Here is a 21,104-nt window from a genome sequence, read left to right as displayed (position 1 = left end):
ATAAATTTCAACATAGGGGGATGGTTATTTACCTGTTCATTTTGCCGATATACCTGAAGCCTTTAAACCTTTAACCTTTTTTCCAGATTTAAAGAGCCTTAAACTATCCGTTCAAAACACCTTTGGCTCCTTCTCTCTGGCATCTATATAAAGGTGGTATTACTCTTACTTTTGAGGTCAATATTGAGAGGTGTTGTCATGTAAAGGGGAAAAAGGATGGGCTTTGGATTCAATCAGTTCTGAGTTTGAATTCCATTTTCACCATTCACCAACATCTTGGAAAAAATCTGTTTTTTTAAGCTTCAAATCCAACAGCTGAAAATGGGTTTACAGTATTCTCCTTGTGGGGTTGTCCTAAGACTCAAGACATAAATAACAAAACACCATGTTTGCAATTGATAAGAACAGAGCAGTGCTAGTTTCTGCTATTCAAAGGTCCAAAATTTGGGAGGCATCAGAGTCCTTGACTGAATCCCAACTTCTTTAATGAAAGGGGTACTAAGGAAGGGAGCAGGTACAGTTTGGGTGCTTGCTAGCACCTATAAGAACATGGAACAGACAGCTTCTGTCCGTTTTTGTGGCATTGTTTTCATTATGCATTTGATAAGTACATTATCTGTGAGCTGAGACTGATGTGTGAACACCTAGACTTCAAAAACAGACAGCAGTTTCCTCACCATCAGCTGTGAATTACTCTTCCTTTTCATTCCCTGTATAAAGCTGATTTCCTTTCACTTGTTATTATTTACTGAACCAATGCTGAAAACACAAACTTTTTTTTTAAAAAAAGGAAACATTTACTGAATACCCAGAATGTGCCTGTCTCTATGCTGGGAATTAAAAAAGACTCACTCTCTGAATGAATCAATGACCCCATCTAAATTGATTCTATAGTACGGAAATCTGTTATGAAACAGTAAGAAAGGTATGACACTAGAATGCTCTTTAAGGACAGCCGCAGCCACAGGGAGGGAATATGTGTTTACCTGATTGCAGCAGGGTTAAAAAAAAAAAAAAAAAAAAGGGTGGGGGGACTTTTCATTAGGAGACAACATTTAAGTGGGGTTTTGAAGGATGCACAGGAGATTTTTAGAGGAGAGAGGTATGATCTTAGAAGAAATGAGAACAGCACGTGCAGAGAACAGGTAGTGCACAACCGCATAATGTGCTTCCAGAGCTCTGAGCATCTATCAAAGTACAACACCAGAGTGAGCAGGGCAGAAAAAGTCAAGATGAGCATGCAAAAGTGGACAAGGCTTGAAATAGCAACGACTTTCTTGCGTGAATTCTTTTTATCAAAAATAACTTTCCATACACTGTTAAGACAGTCTACTGCCTCACTTTTCTGCTTTGTAATTCTGATGGAAAAGTTTTCAGCCACCCAGGAAGTTTTGCCTAATTAAAGATGCAGAAAGAGTAAGTTCATTTTTTCAAATGAAGTATCCCCGAAGCATGTTTCCTCAACTTATGAGAACAGTAATAATAAAAATAACAAAAGAACAACCTTTTTTTTTTTTCATGTGACATCCATGAGCCAGGCTCTGTGCTAGATGCCTTGCAAGCTTTATCTCTCTTAAGATTTGAAAAAAGAAAAACAAAAAAAAAAACACTAGAGGTAGCTGCTATTATCCCTACTTAGAGCTTTTCAAACCAAAAACTGAGGTTCAGAAAGGTAAACTAAAGTCAAGCGTTTAGTATACAGCTAAGTGTTCACCCACAGGCCTGGAGAGTTACGAAGTCCTCTCTCTGCTCAGCCTCAGGCACTGGCCCTGACCTCTGAACCCATTCTGTCCTCTGTCCGTCATAGGCTTGGATGCCCCCAGCCAGATCGAGGTGAAAGATGTCACAGACACCACTGCTTTGATCACCTGGTTCAAGCCCCTGGCTGAGATCGATGGCATTGAGCTGACCTATGGCATCAAAGATGCGCCAGGCGACCGTACCACCATCGATCTCACAGAGGATGAGAACCAGTACTCCATTGGGAACCTGAAGCCTGACACTGAGTACGAGGTGTCCCTCGTCTCCCGCAGAGGTGACATGTCGAGCAACCCAGCCAAAGAGACCTTCACAACAGGTAAAAGGCCTTCCCCTGTTAACAGATACAGTAAAGGAAAGATAGAAAAATTTCCATCCCACTCCATGTTGGGGTGTCTTCCAGGCTCATTTTATAGTAAGAAAAATGGAAGGGGTATTTCTACTCTTTTAAATTTGAAAATGTTGTAGCAATTTGTTAATTTTTCCAAAAAACCCACAAAATTCCAAATAACCTTCCAAAGCACCTTTGGGGGTGGGGGACATACATAGAAGATGCTGGTCTGATATTCTCAGACAAGGGTTCTCCTTAAAGTTCAAATAAATATTTTTGAAGTAAAATACGATATATGTAAAACGTATATGACAAATGAGCCTCCTATCACCTTAGCCTATGGCATTATTTTAAAAGTTCAGAAGTGTCTATTTTTCATTCAGTAAATATTTTTTCAGAGCTCAATAAGCACTTCATGAGTTATTAGAAATACAATGAGGAGGATGGGCACGGTGTTCACGCCTGTAATCCCAGCACTTTGGGAGGCGAAGGCAAGCAGATCACCAGGTCAAGAGATCAAGAGATCAAGACCATCCTGGCCAACATGGCCAACCCCATCTCTACTAAAAATATAAACATTAGCTGGGTGTAGTGGCACATGCTACTCAGGAGGCTGAGGCAGAGGTTGCAGTGAGCCAAGATCGTACCACTGCACTCCAGCCTGGTGACAGAGCAAGACTCCATCTCAAAAACAAATAAAAAGAAAGAAAAGGAAAAGAAATACGATGAGAAAATGCAAAAGACCAGTTCTTGCTCTCGTGAGCTTATTCTTAAGTCTTTGTATTGTTCTTTAAGCACAAGTCTGAGAAAAACACAAATGGCTACATTGTTACAGTCAGCCATAATAAGATAATAGGGAAAGGTGCCAAATTTGTAGCATTTGTTTAGATCTGCACATCAACTATGAGGACAGATGAGTGTGCTGAGAATTTTGTAAATTCTCTCCAGTGACAGGCACCTTTCATATGTCAGCTTCAGCTGTCAAAGATTCTGGCTCTCTTGTGGCTTATATATTCAATGCAAATGTTCCTTCTTCTCTCAAACAGGCCTCGATGCTCCCAGGAATCTTCGACGAATTTCCCATACAGATAACAGCATCACCCTGGAATGGAGGAATGGCAAGGCAGCTATTGACAGTTACAGAATTAAGTATGCACCCATCTCTGGAGGGGACCATGCTGAGGTTGATGTCCCAAAGAGCCAACAAGCCACAACCAAAACAACACTCACGGGTGAGCTCTGCATGTCTGCCTGCCTGAGCCAGCCAGCCCTAGAGGGCCCTTACAGGATGGGCACTTCTTCCCACACGTCCCCATTTGCAACCCTCCGAAATAAGTCTAATTTCCAGAAATACCACTTACTTGGACTGCAGCGAGTTCTTTTGTAAAACATTCTGAAGATCAGTTATAACCTCCAGAGACCAACTCAAAGCCGTTTTTATCATCCTCTGAAAGTCCCTTTGATTTCAGGATGAATCTCAGCTTGCACATTCTCTCCTTAGGTCTGAGGCCAGGAACTGAATATGGGATTGGAGTTTCTGCTGTGAAGGAAGACAAGGAGAGCAATCCAGCAACCATCAATGCAGCCACAGGTGAGGCATACCTGGGATTCCCATCCCACTGAGCTGGTGCTGGACAGACGAGACGGGGGCAATGTGGCCAAAACCTGTTGAAAGAGAAAAAGTAGCAGCTCAGAGGAGAAAGGGCCCTGTAGTACTATCTAGCCCCTTGCTGAAATTCAAAAGGAATATAAGCAAAGTACGTCTATATGATGCCAACATCATCCCCGGTACGGGAAGGGGGATGGAAGATTTTTAAAAGAAAAATTGGAACCAGGCTTTATAATTCACAAACGTTTTTAAATTGGTAATTGCATCTTTTAAATAAACTATTGTCTAGTCCAAACACATCTGTGGGGTTTTCTCTGAGAAAACACCTAACTTTTATACCCCTGTCAAGCAGATTATAAGTCACAGGATCATAGTTTAAGTCTAGGTCTTAATTAGACCTTATAATTAGACCTGTTTTATAGAAGTGAAAAGACAGACCCAAAGAGGTGAATCATATGTGGTCCCTCAGCTCCTCTGTGGCAGAGCTAGGATTCTAGCCCAGAGGCCGTTGACTTTCAGCCCCAGATGCAGCCCTGCCTTGCAACCTGAAGAGCATTCATCTCTGTTCTTTTCCCAGAGTTGGACGCACCCAAGGACCTTCGGGTTTCTGAAACCTCAGAGACCAGCCTGACCCTGCTCTGGAGGACACCGTTGGCCAAGTTTGACCGCTACCGCCTCAATTACAGCCTCCCCACAGGCCAGCGGGTGGAGGTGCAGCTGCCAAGAAACACCACCTCCTATGTCCTGAGAGGTCTGGGCCCAGGACAGGAATACAACATCCTCCTCACAGCCGAGAAGGGCAGGCAGAAGAGCAAGCCTGCACGCCTGAAGACATCCACTGGTGAGTCTGCCCTGAGCTCCCTCCAAACTCGAGGTTGATTCTGAGGTTTTCAGATCTCTTCAGCCAGGTTGTCCTCACATGAGTAAGCCATTTGCAAAAACAAGCCACTTTCTCCATGCCTGAAGCCCCTGAAAGCCACTTTGAAAGGGCTGCTTACTCTTCTTTCCTGCCTCCTGTCAACTGATACAGCAAAGTTCTCCCACTGGGCAATAGGGGTTTTGAAATAGCTCTTCCTAGAAGAACTAAAACATCAGGATTTGTGTTTGCATTTGCCTATGATTTTTGTTTTCTTTTTTTAACTATGTGTGCTTCACAGAATCTTTTAAATTATTTCTTGTCTATCTCCTTCTTTTAGCCTAACAGTGAATTTACTTTTCATTTTATTTCTTTTAAAGATGACCAAGATGTTGGTAATAATGTTTTTTGATCATTTTTCACAAAATGTTTTTATTCCAGGTTTTTTGCTTTCTGGGTTATCCCCGAAGAGTGTGGCATGTGTCCCTTTGAGACTTCCATGGTGCCCTCTCATTTTCTCTTAGTCATTAAGACATAAACGTAGTTTGTCTATGACAACAGCTCAATCCTGACATTCTGGCCCATGCATCCTTTTCACTAAACCTCCTCCCATGCTTACTTGGTGGCTAAACTGAAGAGACGATCAGGTTTTAAAAATCTTTCTTCCTTTACAAAAAATAATCCCATTCAGTTTTGGCCACCAAATATTCAAAATGTGAGTGGAAAATGTCACTTCTCCAGGGTTTGGCAAGTAATAGTCTTCACTTCCAGTGTAGTTAGTAAGCATGTACTGACTACTGTATACATTGTACCATGCTGATATTTGAGGAAAAGTAGTTCCCAAAGTCAGCATTGTTATGTGGACTCATGTGTGCCTGCTCATAGTGCTTGGAGAAGACTGGATACTCAGAATCTAGACAGAACTCAAGAACAACAGTGATCTGGGGAAATAAGGAGTAGCTGGCAAAGAGGTCATAGCAAGAGATGTTATTCTAGTTAAACCTTGATAAGCAAGAAAAGGGTTAGAAGAATGGGCATATTTGGAAATGGCTTGAAGAGTCTTTGTCGCAGTATCCTCAGTCTTGTCAGTCTCAAATCACAGTCATTTACGTTAGATAGAAGTTGGTTTTCTTTCTTATAAAACGAATCTGGAGCTGGGAAGTACAGGGATAACTCAGTTTCAAATTGTCAGGCACCCAGGCTGCTTCTTTCTTTTCCACCATGTTTAGTCCTTTCTTTTCTGTCTTTCTTTTCCATTCTCAAAGTCATCTTAGTGTCACAACACAGCTGTTGTAGTACAGCCATGACATCTGCATTCTAGGAAGCATAAGGCGGGGGGGGGGGGGGACCAAAACTCCCAAAGAGGAGCACCTTCTAGGCGAGTCTTTCCGGAAACCCCACCAATCACTTCTCTGTAGTTCGTTGGCCACTCTTAGCTGTAAGGGAGATGCGGAAAGGTAGTCTTTTATCCAAACATGTTGCTTCCACATAAAATTGAGATTATTTGTAAATTGGCAGACAATGAGCAGTCTCTGTCAGAGTCTGAAATGAGTTCAGGTGGTCAATTCTGTTGACTCTGCATTAACTATGAGATGATAATTAAGGATGCTCTGAAAGAGTAGTTTAATCAAAACTAAGGGGGGATAGAATCAAGAAGAAAGAAATCTACAGTAGAGATTTAAATATTTCAGCTTTATAAATGTGAGCTTGTTATAAAGTGTCAAGGGACAACAAATGGATCAGAAATAGACAAAAGACAAAAATCCCTCTTTTCTTTCTTTCTCTTTCTTTCCTCCTCCCTCCCTCCTCCTTCCTCTGCCCCTTTCTCTCAGCTTTCCCTTGAGTTTGATAAATGCTGTTTCTAAGAGAGATTTTCATTGCCCCTCCGTCACTCCACCTTCTGGTGATGGCCACATTGCTTCCTTCCTCCAGTGAGAAAGCCCCACACCTCAGCAGTCCCTGGAGAGGTTGTATCTCCCAGAGATTCTGGGGTGTGGGGCTTCTCCACTACAGAAAGGAGCTAACGTGGCCATCACCAGGAGATTTACTAGCTAGAATTATTCTGTTTCTGAATGTGAGCCCCATATCAGCATTCCAAAGTCTCAGTAATTTCAGTTTCCCTACCATGCCTCCTTAATACCATTTCAAAGATATCATGTTTCATATTTAAAGACATGCTTCTGTGTGGGAAAAATCTGCAGAGTTCTTTTTGCTGGTTCTTCTCCACTGTCCACAGAATATTTACCTTATCCCTTTCTCCAGAGGGGGGAAATACATATATATATATATATATATATATATATATACACACACATATATACATATATATATACACACACACACACACATATATATATATATATATATATATATATATATATATGTTTTATTTAAGGTGAAGCAGACATTTATTTCCCTCTCTTGAATTCTAACTTTTAAAGTCTTCTGCATTCACTCAGTCAATAGAATACTATCACCATGCTCTGTGCTAAGTTCTGGGGCTACCAGAGCAAAGAAGATGGGTATTCAGCTCCAAAGAACTCACTGTATAGCAAACAGGTGCTAAGACAACATCCTGCTTGCTACGATTGAGGGTACAGAGGGTGCAGCCAGTGCGCAGGAGACACTGGATCTGACTTCAGAGAATCAGGAAAGGCTTACAATGAGAAGACACTTTTGGACAGAGACGTAAGAGGCAAACAGGACTTTATGTGTTACATAGAATAGGTAAAGAAGTAGAAGCCCAGACACCTGGCCTTAGTAAGCATATAGGAAGCAAAGAAACAGGAAAAGTGAGAGCTCTTGGGTGAAAGAACCAGGCGGCTCTAAGTCCTGAAATGTTGCTGAGTCTTAGGTTCAACCCTCAGAAGAAAGAACCTCCCAGCTCTGTATCACTGGATTCTTAATAGCAGAAGTTTACAAGATGCCACTCAAGGTCTGTGGAGTTTATGGGAAAAAAAAATGGAATTTTCCCCAAGGAATCCCAGGGTTTTAGCAACGGACTGGGCCATAGTGCAAGGCTTTCCCTTATGTGGCACCACACTGAAAGTATGCATAACCTGGTAACCAATCATACCTCTTGCCCCAAGACCCAGCCATGGGTTACAGGGCCCTGCAGAATCTGGCCCGGCTGGCCCATTCTCTCACCTCAGTCCTGCCACTCATGCCCTTGCTCACTGCACCGTGGCCTCTTCGGCCTTTGCACTGTTCCTTAAGCTCGCTGAGCCTGCTCCCACCCTCAGGCCTTGGCATGTGCTGCTCCTGCTCCCTGGATACCACTCTTCTCCCAGTGCTTCCCACAGCGTGCTCCCTCCTTTCACTCAGCAGCTCAGGTGTGACCCAGAACAGAGAGCTTCTCTGACCACCAGCCTAAAAAGGCACACCCATCCTGATCCACCCCCCTTCATGCCGCTCTCGAGTTCCTTGTGACATTTATCTGCCTTGATATTACGCAAGTGTTGGCTTCCCATACTATCTAGGGCCCAACTCCCCATCAGTGGCCAGAATGTCACAACAGACTCCTTTATCTGCTGCTGCATCCCAGTGCCCTGAAAACAGACAAGTATGTGGTATGCGCTTCATAAGTGTTTGGGGACCCTGGCTACTCCAGAGTCAGCATTTCCATTGAACCTTCTGATTCTTCCCTTCCACCTCTGCATTCACAGCCCCATTCTTTCCTTAAGGGATGAGGGATGGAAAATCGTTCCCTTACAAAGTCTTAAATTTAGCTTAATCTGGGTAGGGAAGAAAGGAAAGGAGGGAGGGAGGGAAGGAAGGAAGGAAAAAGGAAAGGGAAGAGGAGGAGGAGGAGGGGAAGGAAGAGAGGGAGGGATGGATAGAAGTAAAAAAGGGAGGAAGGACAGGAAGGAAGGAAGAAAACAAGGAGGAAAGAAGGGAAGGAGGGAGGAAGGAAGGAAGGAAAAAGATAAAGGGGAAGGAGGGAAGAAAGAAACGTACTATGTGTGTTGACATTTAAAAAAACCAATGTGAACCAGGCCTCCTTCCCTCTCCTCCTCTCCCATTCCCTTCCTTCTCTTTCCCTCTCCTCCCCTCCATTCTCCTCCTCTCTCCTTCCTCCCTTCTCCTCTCCTCTATCTCCCTTTTTCTCTCTGCTTTTGTACTTTCATAAACACAACTACACCCTGCTTAAAGTCAAAGCCATGAATCTGCTGCATGTTGTACACAGCAGGAGGCAGGGATGATAGGTAGAAACACAAACCCAGCAAAGCATCTTTTCATAGCAGCATAAGCCTTGACAGTGACATCCCAGTAACTCTCAAAAATTTTGGAAGAGGAGAGATGAAATTTTGCTTTTTAGCCACAGCTACAAGTAATAAAGAAGATTCTGCCCTGATTTGCTATTTTGATTTTCTCACAGGGCAAACTGAAGTTTATTCAAATATTTATCCATCCAACAAATATTTATTTCATACCTACCGTGGGTCAGGCGATGCTGTGTGTAGAACAGAAAGAAACAGCTTCTCCTCTCAAGAAATGGTGCACGTTGCTATAAGAGAGAAAACCAAAACCAAAATTATAACACTGTAGCTTATCTGCTTTAGAGAAATCATCAGGGACATCTGCAGAGGGGCTTGGTTCTTTTTTTTTTTTTTTTTTTTTTGAGAAGGAGTTTCGCTCTTGTTACCCAGGCTGGAGTGCAATGGCACGATCTTGGCTCACCTCAACCTCCGCCTCCTGGGTTCAGGCAGTTCTCCTGCCTCAGCCTCCTGAGTAGCTGGGATTACAGGCACGTGCCACCACGCCCAGCTAATTTTTGTATTTTTAGTAGAGATGGGGTTTCACCATGTTGACCAGGATGGTCTCGACCTCTTGACCTCATGATCCACCCACCTCGGCCTCCCAAAGTGCTGGGATTACAGGCTTGAGCCACTGCGCCCGGCCCCGGGGCTTGGTTCTTGACAGTTAAAAAGAAATCACTGAAAGTTTTAAAGGCACCCAGGGCTTCTCATTCCCATTGTCTTATCTCTGAAAAATGACAGGAAAGCCACTTTTAATATGCCCCTTGGGGTTGTCAGGCTTGGATGTGACCATCCCCCCCACTGAGGGAGAATCACCCTTTCTCCCATAAGTAGACACCGAAGTGGGTTCCTCATCAAGCCAGCACTTGGTAATTAGCACCGAGAAGATGGTAACCATCTAAAGGTTTTAAGTTGGCACTGCCAGAAATGCCTCCAGACCAGCTGCTCAACCCACCAGGAGCACAGCAATGGGATTTCAAAATTCTGATTTCCCAGGCCCACTGACATTGTTTAGAGGGTAGATTTCAGTGCACAGCTGTAAGAAAAAGACAACAGCCTTTTCATAAAGAAATGCCAAGAAATTCAGTGTGGAATCTATACTGGAAACACTTGGCTTCTAGGGCAGTAAGTCCACAGTGTGTCATTTGCTGTTGAAATGTGGAGCCAGCATTTATGTGAAGCTTCTTGGTCCTCACCTCAACTATTGTCTACTGTATTTTTATTCATAATACTCCCCCTTCGTTCATAATTCTGAACCCCTCTCTCTTTAATTTAGCTACTGATTTTATTTGTAGAAGCTGTACCTTTTACTTATTTAGCTAGCATTTATTTAATAAAGGGATCTGGGCGGGACACCGATAGCATTCTCTACTGCCATGGCCACAGTACTGCCTCTCTGAGTTATAAACCAATGCTCTTTCTTGATTTGCCTACCAACAACAACAACAAAAAAGTAGAGAAATAGTCCAAAGTGTTAGTAGAAGTACTAACACCATCACTGATACTATTTACTGAACAATATGACATTATGTTTAAAAAAACCACTCTATCAACTATATGAACAGATTAGCAGGATGTGGGGACCATTAGATAAAAGTATCAGAGCCATATGAGAAACCTGATTCAAAGAGATGATTCTCATCAGGAAGACACTTTTTCCAACATGCATCTTCTCTCTCCATCCAGCTCTTGTCACCGTTTAATAGGCAATCCACAGTCTCATTCCCCCAACCCCAGTAAGGTAACTTTCCCAATATCTCTTACAAGCTGCATTAAAATTTCTTTCATGAAAAAAATAAATTTGTTTTATGTCATATATTATTATGTCACAAGATAAGGATTAAAAGATAGACACCCGCAGAGGGAAGATAGTAACTTAATTCACAGGAAGGGGTACGTTGTCAATGACAGATTAGCGCCTGCCAGGTGGACAGCAGAGGAACAAAAACAGGAAAGTGGGATAAGAAAGGGAGCTAAAAAGACATAGGGTTGATTTCATTTTCACTTAGCTCTGTTTTTGCCCTGTATCTCTTTCTACATCAGAGCTGCCGGAATATTTGAGAAGGACATGCTCTTGAGTTTAGTTGTGCTTAAATCCCAAGGTCAGGGGTATAATCAATATAGCAGGGGGCACTGTTTCTGACCTCACAAGGCTCAGCAAAATTAAAGGTAGTTGATACCTCCTTTCTTTTCCTAAATCTAGATACATCGCTTGGAGTTTGGGGTCCTCCCTTTCTCATAGAGGCCGTGTTTAGGTGGTTAAGAACCACTTCAGAGCCTCAGGTATAAGCTTCAGGACACAAGTTGGGGTTAAAGAGTCGTCTGTATACTGGCATTCAAGATCAAGTATTGCAAACATTTTCTGTAAAGGGCCAGATGGTAAATATTTTAGACTTTACGGACCAGGCAGTTTCCATCACAATTATTCAATTGTATTTTTGTAACACAAAAGCAGCCATCAACAATATATAAGTGAACAGGTATGGCTATGCTACAATAAAACTTTATCTGTGGCACCAGAATTGGAATTTTATATGACTTGCATGCACCATGAAATAATATTCTTCTTTGGATTTATTTCCCAACCATGTAAAAGAGTAAAAAACTGTTATTAGCTTGCTGACTACCAAAATAAGCAGCAGGCCAGATGTGGGCCTCAGTTAACAGTTTGTGGATCTCTGTTCTCGATCAAACAAAATTTGAAAGAGCATATGCTCTGACAATACGAAACAAGTAGGAAGACTGTTCCCCAGAACTTGGAAACGTCTGAGTTAAATCAATTCTTGTAAAGAAATGTTTTCTCCTCTGAAAGGATATCCTCAATCAAATTCCAAGCTAAGATTTTCAAGTTAGAAGCCTGCTCTCATGGACGCACAGGGCTCATTTGAAATAGCAGCAATGTGAAGTACAAATTAAAAAAAAAACAACAACAATTTGTTCTCTTAAATGATTTAAAGGCAGTTTCTACTCTCTAGTTTACAGGATCCATTTCCAGAGAAATACTTTCCTTCCTAAGTTATGCAAAGTCCACTTAAGCTCAGCCCTGGGCAAATTTTCTCCCTTAAGTCAAGTTCAGACCAGTGAGTTTTTAGGGAATTTCATGCATTCAGATGAATAAAGAGGGTGCGTTCGGTTTTCCTTGAGCTTCGTAAGATATCTGCTTCTCCCAGGGCCTCTATCTTTTTTTCTAATAAGGAACAGTTTTTCAAAGCGTCTCTAATCTTTACTAATATGATCTGTGTAAATGATTTAGACCCTAGAAACTGACCTCCCAGAAGGTTTTAAGGCAGCACAAAAAAGAAGAGAAGCATTTTTTTTTTTTTTTTTTTTTTTTTGAGATGGAGTCTTGCTATGTCACCCAGGCTGGAGTGCAGTGGCTCAATCTCGGCTCACTGTAACCCCCGCCTCCTGGGTTCAAGTGATTCTCCTAACTCAGCCTCTCGAGTAGCTGGGATTACAGGTGCCTGCCACCACACCCAGCTAACTTTTGTATTTTTAGTAGAGACAGGGTTTCACTATGTCAGCCAGGCCAGTCTTGAACTCCTGACCTCAGGTGATCCACCCACCTCAGCCTCGAAAAAAGGGATCTAAGAGGAGCCAACTGTCTCAAAATACAGAAGGTTAGACAGCTCAAACCAAGACCCCCGGAATAACCGAGAGCCACTCCCTTATGAAGCAAGATATTCCAAAATGAAAACTGAAGCTCAGAATATCGCTGACATAGACGTATAGTTGTCTAAATCTGCAGGACACTGATCAACAAGAAAATACCATTTCCAAGAGAAAAACCCAAATATTCAAGAAGGCAAAATATTTCTTTTTTTTTTTTTTTTTTTTTTTTTTGAGATAGGGTCTCACTTTGTCATCCAGGCTGGGCTGTAGTGGTGCCATCTCAGCTCACTGCAGCCTCCGCCTCCTGGGTTCAAGTGATTCTCCTGCCACAGCCTCCTGAGTAGCTGAGACAACAGGCACCCACGTTCACAGCCAGCTAATTTTTGTATTTTTAATAGAGACAGGGTTTCACCATGTTGGCCAGGTTGGTCTTGAACTCCTGACCTCAAATGATCTGCCTGCCTCAGCCTCCCAAATTGCTGGGATTATAGGTATGAGCCACCACACCCGGTAGCAAAAGAAATATTACATTGTCGTCCTGCTAGTGTTTTAATAAGGAAAGCACTGGTAGCAGATGCAGTGAGCAAAACATGGCACTCGGGCTGCAATGGCCTGTAGATGTGGCATCAAGCTTGCCATTCCTAGGTTCTCAGAAGCAAAACTTTCGGAGGAATAGTTTAACTGACCCCATCTCTGTCATTATTCAGAACAAGCCCCTGAACTGGAAAATCTCACCGTGACTGAGGTTGGCTGGGATGGCCTCAGACTCAACTGGACTACAGCTGACCAGGCCTATGAGCACTTTGTCATTCAGGTGCAGGAGGTCAACAAGGTGGAGGGAGCCCAGAACCTCACAGTGCCTGGCAGCCTCCGGGCTGTGGACATCCCAGGCCTCAAGGCTGCCACGCCTTATAGAGTCTCCATCTATGGGGTGATCCAGGGCTATAAAACACCGGTGCGCTCTGCTGAGGCCTCCACAGGTATCTCTTCCCTTTCTATTTATAGCTTCTATTTTTCCCAGCAGGAAACTGCCAGTGAATCGTTAGACACCACTAGCTTTGGAATGGACATGTTCTCCCACTAGTTATGTCTATGAGGTTTAATTGTGACATCAGGCTACGCAACCCCAAGGCCACCTTTAATGCTTCACTCCACATGAATGACACCCTTGGGAGTTGTACAGAGCTCAACCTGAGGGACTAAACACACGGCTCCCATGGAGAGGACCTTTAACTCCACAAACAGCCTCCATCCTGTTAAGGGACATTAAGGCACTATATACAAAAGGGAAACAAAATCACAAAATTCTCTCATCTACTGAGGGTAACGGCAATTCTTTAAGATTAAAAAAAAAAAAAAAATTCCCATGCCCTCTCTCTTTGCTCCATTTCTAAATGCTAAAGTGTTGCATGATGCATGTTTATGTTTATGCAAAGAAGGTCACATTTTTTTAAATAATACAAAGTTTTTAAGTAATACAAAGTCACAGTTTTTAAGTAATACAAAGTAATACAAAGCTTTTTCTTGTGTTAAAGATTCCCTGGAACTTGTTGTGGGATTTGATCACTAAACTAGTTCTTTGTCCTTCTCCAGGGGAAACTCCCAATTTGGGAGAGGTGGTGGTGGACGAGGTGGGCTGGGACGCCCTCAAACTCAACTGGACTGCTCCAGAAGGGGCCTATGAGTACTTTTTCATTCAGGTGCAGGAGGCTGACACAGCAGAAGCAGCCCAGAACCTCACGGTCCCAGGAGGACTGAGGTCCACGGACCTGCCTGGGCTCAAAGCAGCTACTCATTATACCATCACCATTCGAGGGGTCACTCAGGACTTCAGCACAACCCCTCTCTCTGTTGAAGTCTTGACAGGTATTCTAGACTAACTCATTGATTCACTTCCTCCCCTTTGTCTCTGCTCAGGAAGAATCAAAGCACTATCCTGCTCTAAACTGGGATCAGCTCCTATGACATTGGGGAAATACCAGTGAATCATCTCTGGTTCTTCCTAAATGTCACATCCCTTATTTGGCTAACTCGTAGTTGTAGCCCAGTTCCATGGAAAATTCCACCTACTCTTCCTTTAAAAAAAGTGAGAGGTGACTTTTCTTTCAAAGTAAATTTCATCACAATATCGAAAAAGTTGGAAAGCCCAACCTGTAAGTGAAGAAAAAATAGCTCTGAGCTCATGAGTTCATTTTAAGAACACCAAAGGACTCCCCATAGCCCTATTTGTATGTCAAGAATAGAAATTGTGAACAATTCTTAAAACTACTTTTCATTCCCAAAGGCTGAATAGAAAAACCCTGGCTTTAGTGCCAACAATTTGAGTGTACTCAACACCTGCTGTAAATCATGCATCTGTAATCAACACTAACCAGACGACTCATCCCAACCTTAGCCAAAATGCCATCTCACCTGAATCTGAGAGTGCAATTGCCTTTTTAAGTAACTCAGCAACTCTGTGTCCTTATGCAGAGGAGGTTCCAGTTATGGGAAACCTCACAGTGACCGAGGTTAGCTGGGATGCTCTCAGACTGAATTGGACCACGCCAGATGGAACCTATGACCAGTTTATCATTCAGGTCCAGGAGGCTGACCAGGTGGAAGAGGCTCACAATCTCACCGTTCCTGGCAGCCTACGCTCCGTGGAAATCCCAGGCCTCAGGGCCGGCACTCCTTACACAATCACCCTGCACGGCGAGGTCAGGGGCCACAGCACTCGACCCCTTGCTGTAGAGGTCATCACAGGTATATGATCCTCCTCCCAGACCTGAGACGTGATAGGAGCCAGCATACCATTGAAATAGTGAAAATTCCCACATGTGGCAGAATTCTACCTCAATGTTTTTGGCAGAGAGCATGAACTCAGGAGGGTCCAGGTTGGAATTCTACCTCACTGGCTAAATAGTCTTGGGAATATGTGTGTATATATCTATAGATCTATAACTATAGATCTATAGATATATACACACATTCTATAACTATAGATCTATAACTATAGATCTATAGATAAATACACACATACACCCACACAAATATATACTTATATATAGTGTATTTATGCTATATATTTTCTTTTTTTCTTTTTTTTTTTTTGAGTCAGGGTCTCATTCTTTTGCCCAAGCTGGAATGCAGTGGTGTGACCACAGCTCACTGCAGCCTAGACTCAAGTGATTCTCTCAACCACAGGTGTGAGCCACCACACTCAGCTAAGTGTTTTGTATTTTTTATATTGTTGGAGTTTCACTGTGTTGCCCAGGGTGGCCTTGAACTCCTGGGCTCAAGCAATCCACTCACCTTGACCTCCCAAAGTGCTGGGATTACAGGCATGAGCCAGTGTACCCTGCCTCTATTCTTGGGTATATTTCTTTACAGCCCTGAGCCTCCTCTTTTCATCTTTAAATCAGCAATGATAACCCTACTTCAGAAAACTGTCATGAGCAATAAATGAGCTAATGAATGTCAGTGCTTAGTAAAGTACCTGCCCGTCATGTAGTAAATATTGAATAGCAAATAGCTAAATTTATCATTCAGCAACAGAGTCATGATTTTTAAAATAGCACAAACATGAGGGCTGTGGCACAAAAATAAGATCAGAAATTTCTAGAAAAAACCTTATTACTAGCCTCAGAGCCACCAACACCCAACTGATAGGCAGATCTCTACATAATAACCTTTGGAAGTGATACAGTTAGCTTCTGCTGAAACTATCTAAGACTCTCCTTAACAGATACTCAAAGCAGGGACATTTCTAAGAAAGGACAGCCACCTTTGACTTCAATGCTTTCATTCAATTTGGGAAGGAAAAACAATTCCTCTCAATTTTCCACCAAAATGTTCTGCCCCATCTGTTATAGAAAACTATGTGCTGTATATGAGGTTTCTAGAAATAGCTTCAAAAAGGGCTATGGGAAAAAAGGCCAACTTTTTGGTAATAGGGTTTCTATGCTGAGCCCTAAGCCCATGCCCTACTCTACATATCCTGCCTTTTGATAATGCAATCCAAATCACCCAATTAAAAAAATAATTTCCTTGCTTATATATAACAAATAAACTTGGTGGTTGCTAGAAACTACACACAATTCTGAAAATCAGGGGCCAGGTCATATTCCTGTGTTTCCTGGAATATCTTCTGATCAAACAAGAGCAAAAAGGACCTTTGAGACAGGTGGCCTGTGGGCAAGATGCTCATTATCTTCATCTCCAGTCCGCAAATTTTTGTCTTTAGCAGTACAACTGCTTTAGGAAATCTTCTAAGGAAGCCTCCTATTTGACAGATAATGGACAGCTGTTCTTGGCGAACCTGGAAGGAAGGGGAGATACCTCCATCCATGTTCTCAACACATTTCTTCTAGAAAAGCCCCAGATCTACGTGAAACATAGTTTGAAAACAGCCCTCTGAAAAGGAGGAAGTTGCTCAGACTCTCACAATGCGCTGAATCCTTGGATACCCAAGAACAAGTATCTATCTTTCACCTTTTTTTTTTTTTTTCCCTTTGGTTGAAATCTCTGCAGATGGTTTCCTCCCTAACTTCTAATCTCCCTGCAGATGGTTTCCTCCCATGGCCACTTCAGCCTTCAAAAGAGTGGCTGGGAGATTGCAGTTAACCCTAAGGAGTATCCCACAAAGCAGTGGGTTTTTCCATATCCTAAATCCTAACTTTCTCAATCACCAATAACAACTACATTAAATTTCCTTTCTACATTGTAAAAACACTAATAGTGGGTTCTCTTCTGCACCATTTACTGAGAAAAACATCTTCTCTTTTAATTAAAAGTAGGTACACTCATTGCACACAAACAGCCTTGCTCTATGATACAGCCATTCTTCATTTAGACACAAAGTACAAATAGAAAAAGGTGGAAAAAGCAGCAATCTGAGAACCCAGAACATAACCTTTGATCCCTGAAAGCTGATAAAAGACCAAAGGAGCATACTTGTTCACAGCTGAGACAGCACACAGTTTATAAACCCAGGCAGGTAGCCAGTGGCTAGTGATGAGATAATCTTTCCATTTACAAATAATGAAATAAAGCAGGCATTTCTCCCCTACGTAAGAAATTCCAAGGGAACACACTCGAACAATAATAAATTTATCAAGCTGCCACTTGTCGGCCCTTGCCATGTACTATCTGGTATGACACTAAGAAGTTGATAAATATTGCTATTTAATCATCACACAATCCCAGGAAATAGCACCATTAGCTCCATTTAAAGGTGAAGAGAGGGTGGCTCAGAGAGCAGCTCAGTGGCATGTCCAAGATTACGCAGCTAGCAAATGCTAGTGTTGGGATTCTAATCAAGGAACCACCTACCTCCAAAGTCTGCGTTTCTAACCATTCCCATTTCTCTTACCCTGACCCATAATCCTACTTTTCCATGTGAACTTCAGCTGCTGGTAATGCATGCTCCCAGTGGGTTGTGCATTGGTGCAGATGTCTTTGCCATCTCAAGGATAAATCAGGCAGATGTTCACCTTTCTGGCCATTTTCAACTCCTGAAGAGAGCTGTGGCCAGAGAACTACAGTTCAAATTGCAAATGCTCAGAGACCAAGAATTACATTTTTAAAAAATGTATCTTCCCCCTTTCTCTCTTTCCTAGAGTTGGGCTGTGGGATGTTTGGTTTCCTCATTTTTGGTTTGCAGAACTGACAAATACCTTTCTATCCTTCTTCAGAAGAGCTCCCACAGCTGGGAGATCTAGCCACATCTGAGGTTGGCTGGGATGGCCTCAGACTCAACTGGACTGCAGCTGACCAGGCCTATGAGCACTTTGTCATTCAGGTGCAGGAGGTCAACAAGGTGGAGGCAGCCCAGAACCTCACAGTGCCTGGCAGCCTCCGGGCTGTGGACATCCCGGGCCTCAAGGCTGCCACGCCTTATAGAGTCTCCATCTATGGGGTGATCCAGGGCTATAGAACGCCAGTGCTCTCTGCTGAGGCCTCCACAGGTACTTTCTCTCCCTGACAATGCCTTCTCCCCAAGTTTCTTTTATTCCTCTCCTAGAGATCATGCACAGAGTCAGCATCTCGCTCTAACTGAATCCTGTCCATGTGCCTTTCGGGGGCTGGCTGTGCATGCTCAGAGACCTCCCTGTGGGCTGCCTTTGTCCCCATGCCTTTGCCACTTGGATGGTGAATGACGCAGATCTTGTCCTTTCCAATCTCCAGCCTGCCGCACCCCCCACCCCACCCCACCTTTCATACTTTACCTGGCTGGTTCTACATCTTTTATGAATGATGAATTTTTGTTTCAGGAATCAGCCAGATGGTTTTAATTCACTTCTCCAGTGCTTGGGTCTAACTAAAAGCCCCACTCTGTGTATATGAGTTCTGGTGGAGCACAGATTATTTACTTTAGAGAGTCTTTTGCTAGTTGGAAATGGTGCTTTCCTATCTCTAAGGCCCTCAAGGATATGGGTACTGTGGTTCTTGCATTTAAGAAATGTTTCTTTAAAATGCACCCAGTATAATAAGAGAACTGAATTACCCTCCTCCAGGCAATTCTCTCAGATACTGAGTCATTGTTAGAACATCAAATTAGCAAATAGCTAGACCATAAGGAAAAAAAAAAAGGAATTACACAATTATGACTGGAGACTGTACCAAAGAGAAAGCCATTCATTAGCACAAGTACACACAGCAGCTTTTGGAACAAGGAATGTCCCGGGCTATGAATGTCAAAGAACTGATACCCTTTTAGCTCTTTTAATCGACTTTCTCTCTGGAGTGTTGGTCTTTGGATGGCAAACTCCCAGCCCCAGACCCAGGAGGGTGCATTACTGTTTACTCATTGCTCTACCCCTGTTACAAGGCTTCATTGTTTCCCAGGAGCCCGCTAAAGTCAGCAGGCTTCCCCTGGCACCATTTTCCATTGCTCATCTTTATTATGTGCCTCCATGGGTTTGAAGCTTGATAGAGACTATTGCTTCATTTTGCATATGATTTCCCCCTTTTAAAATAATTATTGCAAGTAAACTCTAAGGCATACCTGTATATCCCAATTGAATCTAGCAAGAGCATAGCTCTACATTTTAACCTCAGTCATTTCACTTATTAAACATAAACATAAACATAAACCACTGCCTGACAGTGACCCTGAAATGCCTAGAATTTGCAGCTGAGGCTACTCTGAAGGCACCCAGGCATCTTTTATCTGATACCCATAAACCATCCCTTCCCAGAAGACTAATCACCTACCACTTCTGATCTTTCCTGCCGATCTTGTGGTTTGTATGTCCTCAGTATTTTTATGTGTGTGTGTTTTTCTTCTTAACAATAGCAACATTCTTGCCACTGATGAATTGGCCTACGGGTGGGAAGGATCGTAATCCCATCTGATCTGTATCTCAACAAATCTATTAGAAGGATCTCAGAGACCAGGAGCCTTCTTTCTGGCTAAAGAGACAGTACCAGCTTTTCAAACCCTGCTCCTACCTGCCCTCTGCACATTTTATTCTTGTGGCTGGGGAAAGCACTGGTAGGACCATCTCCAAGACAAAATGTTACTTGTTCATTGAAAGGGATGACCTAAACTGCCTTGCCTTGGTTTAGACCTCTTGGTTGGCAATGCAGTACTAGCCTTTTTGACCAGCCTAGCAGCAGTTAAGCGAGGACACGCTAGTTCAACAAAATATGAGAATGGCTGGCTAGTCCTTGTATGAAATATAAAAAATTACCAAGAATTACACTGAGAAATTGGTAATTCCCATTAAGTCACAAAATCAGAAGCCTCAAGTTACCACCTTGGGAGGATAATGGCATCAGAATTATTTAGCCTTCATTTGAATAGATGGGAGCTCCTTCAAAGCAAAGAATGTCTGTGGGAGGCAACCAAGTAATCTTGGTCTCCTTAATCCAATTCAAGAGACTGGAAGCTGTCAGGACTCATATCTTTTGACTGGTGGCCAGCAACTCTGAGGTAGGGCTCCCAGAGGCATGAGTGGCTGAGATGCAACAGTTCCTGATAAGATCATTCTGCCCATGTCCTTGGCTAGGGCCTGATTGTATGTGGCAACTGCATGTAGAGAAATCTAATTGCCATACCCTTACCTTCCTTTTTTCTAATTTTTCTTTTAACCAAACTGCTTTTTCTCTCTCTTTGGCACTAATTGGTAACATTGCTTCCTTCCATCATAGCCCTGAACTATCAGATCTCTCTACCCAGCAATGGTTCCATTAACAACCCCAATCTTTAAAAAGCCAAATAATTAACTCAAATTTATTTGTTTCTTCTCCCCTATCCCCTCCTTTTTCAGCCAAAGAACCTGAAATTGGAAACTTACATGTTTCTGACATAACTCCCGAGAGCTTCAATCTCTCCTGGACAGCTACCGATGGGATCTTCGAGACCTTTACCATTGAAATTATTGATTCCAATAGGTTGTTGGAGACTGCAGAATATAATATCTCTGGTGCTGAACGAACTGCCCATATCCAAGGGCTGCCCCCTAGTACTGATTTTATTGTCTACCTCTCTGGACTTGCTCCCAGCATCCGGACCAAAACCATCAGTGTCACAGCCACGACAGGTACCTGTGCATTCTCCCTTCTCTAACACACTCTCTCCACAGTCTTCTTTGCAGGGTGAAGCCACTCCTTCTCCTTGCCCATTGCTGTACAACCCACAGGGCACTAACTCTTCCATGGTGCTAGGCTGGAGTGCTGTTTAACATAACTCTT

The 21,104-nt window shown here is 42.9% G+C and overlaps 1 protein-coding gene across 17 annotated transcripts in view; it reads left to right on the top strand.

Annotated features, from left to right (window-relative positions):
* TNC (tenascin C) overlaps positions 1 to 21,104 on the top strand; it is a 100,881-nt gene that overhangs the window by 43,745 nt on the left and 36,032 nt on the right. For 5 of the 17 annotated variants that reach the window (XM_074395238.1, XM_074395223.1, XM_039475024.2 and 2 more), the window contains exons 7-15: positions 1,808 to 2,077; positions 3,136 to 3,321; positions 3,591 to 3,680; positions 4,276 to 4,539; positions 13,133 to 13,405; positions 14,019 to 14,291; positions 14,898 to 15,170; positions 18,101 to 18,373; positions 20,681 to 20,953. In XM_074395238.1, the coding sequence (XP_074251339.1) occupies positions 1,808 to 2,077; positions 3,136 to 3,321; positions 3,591 to 3,680; positions 4,276 to 4,539; positions 13,133 to 13,405; positions 14,019 to 14,291; positions 14,898 to 15,170; positions 18,101 to 18,373; positions 20,681 to 20,953 (2,175 nt within the window). The remainder of the gene's footprint in view (positions 1 to 1,807; positions 2,078 to 3,135; positions 3,322 to 3,590; positions 3,681 to 4,275; positions 4,540 to 13,132; positions 13,406 to 14,018; positions 14,292 to 14,897; positions 15,171 to 18,100; positions 18,374 to 20,680; positions 20,954 to 21,104) is intronic. The other 12 variants (XM_074395224.1, XM_074395226.1, XM_074395227.1 and 9 more) reach the window with 6 other exon arrangements.

This window comes from Saimiri boliviensis, chromosome 2 (genome assembly GCF_048565385.1).
Source record: "Saimiri boliviensis isolate mSaiBol1 chromosome 2, mSaiBol1.pri, whole genome shotgun sequence".
Lineage (NCBI taxonomy): Eukaryota > Metazoa > Chordata > Mammalia > Primates > Cebidae > Saimiri > Saimiri boliviensis.
This window is presented reverse-complemented; position numbering and strand designations above follow the sequence as displayed.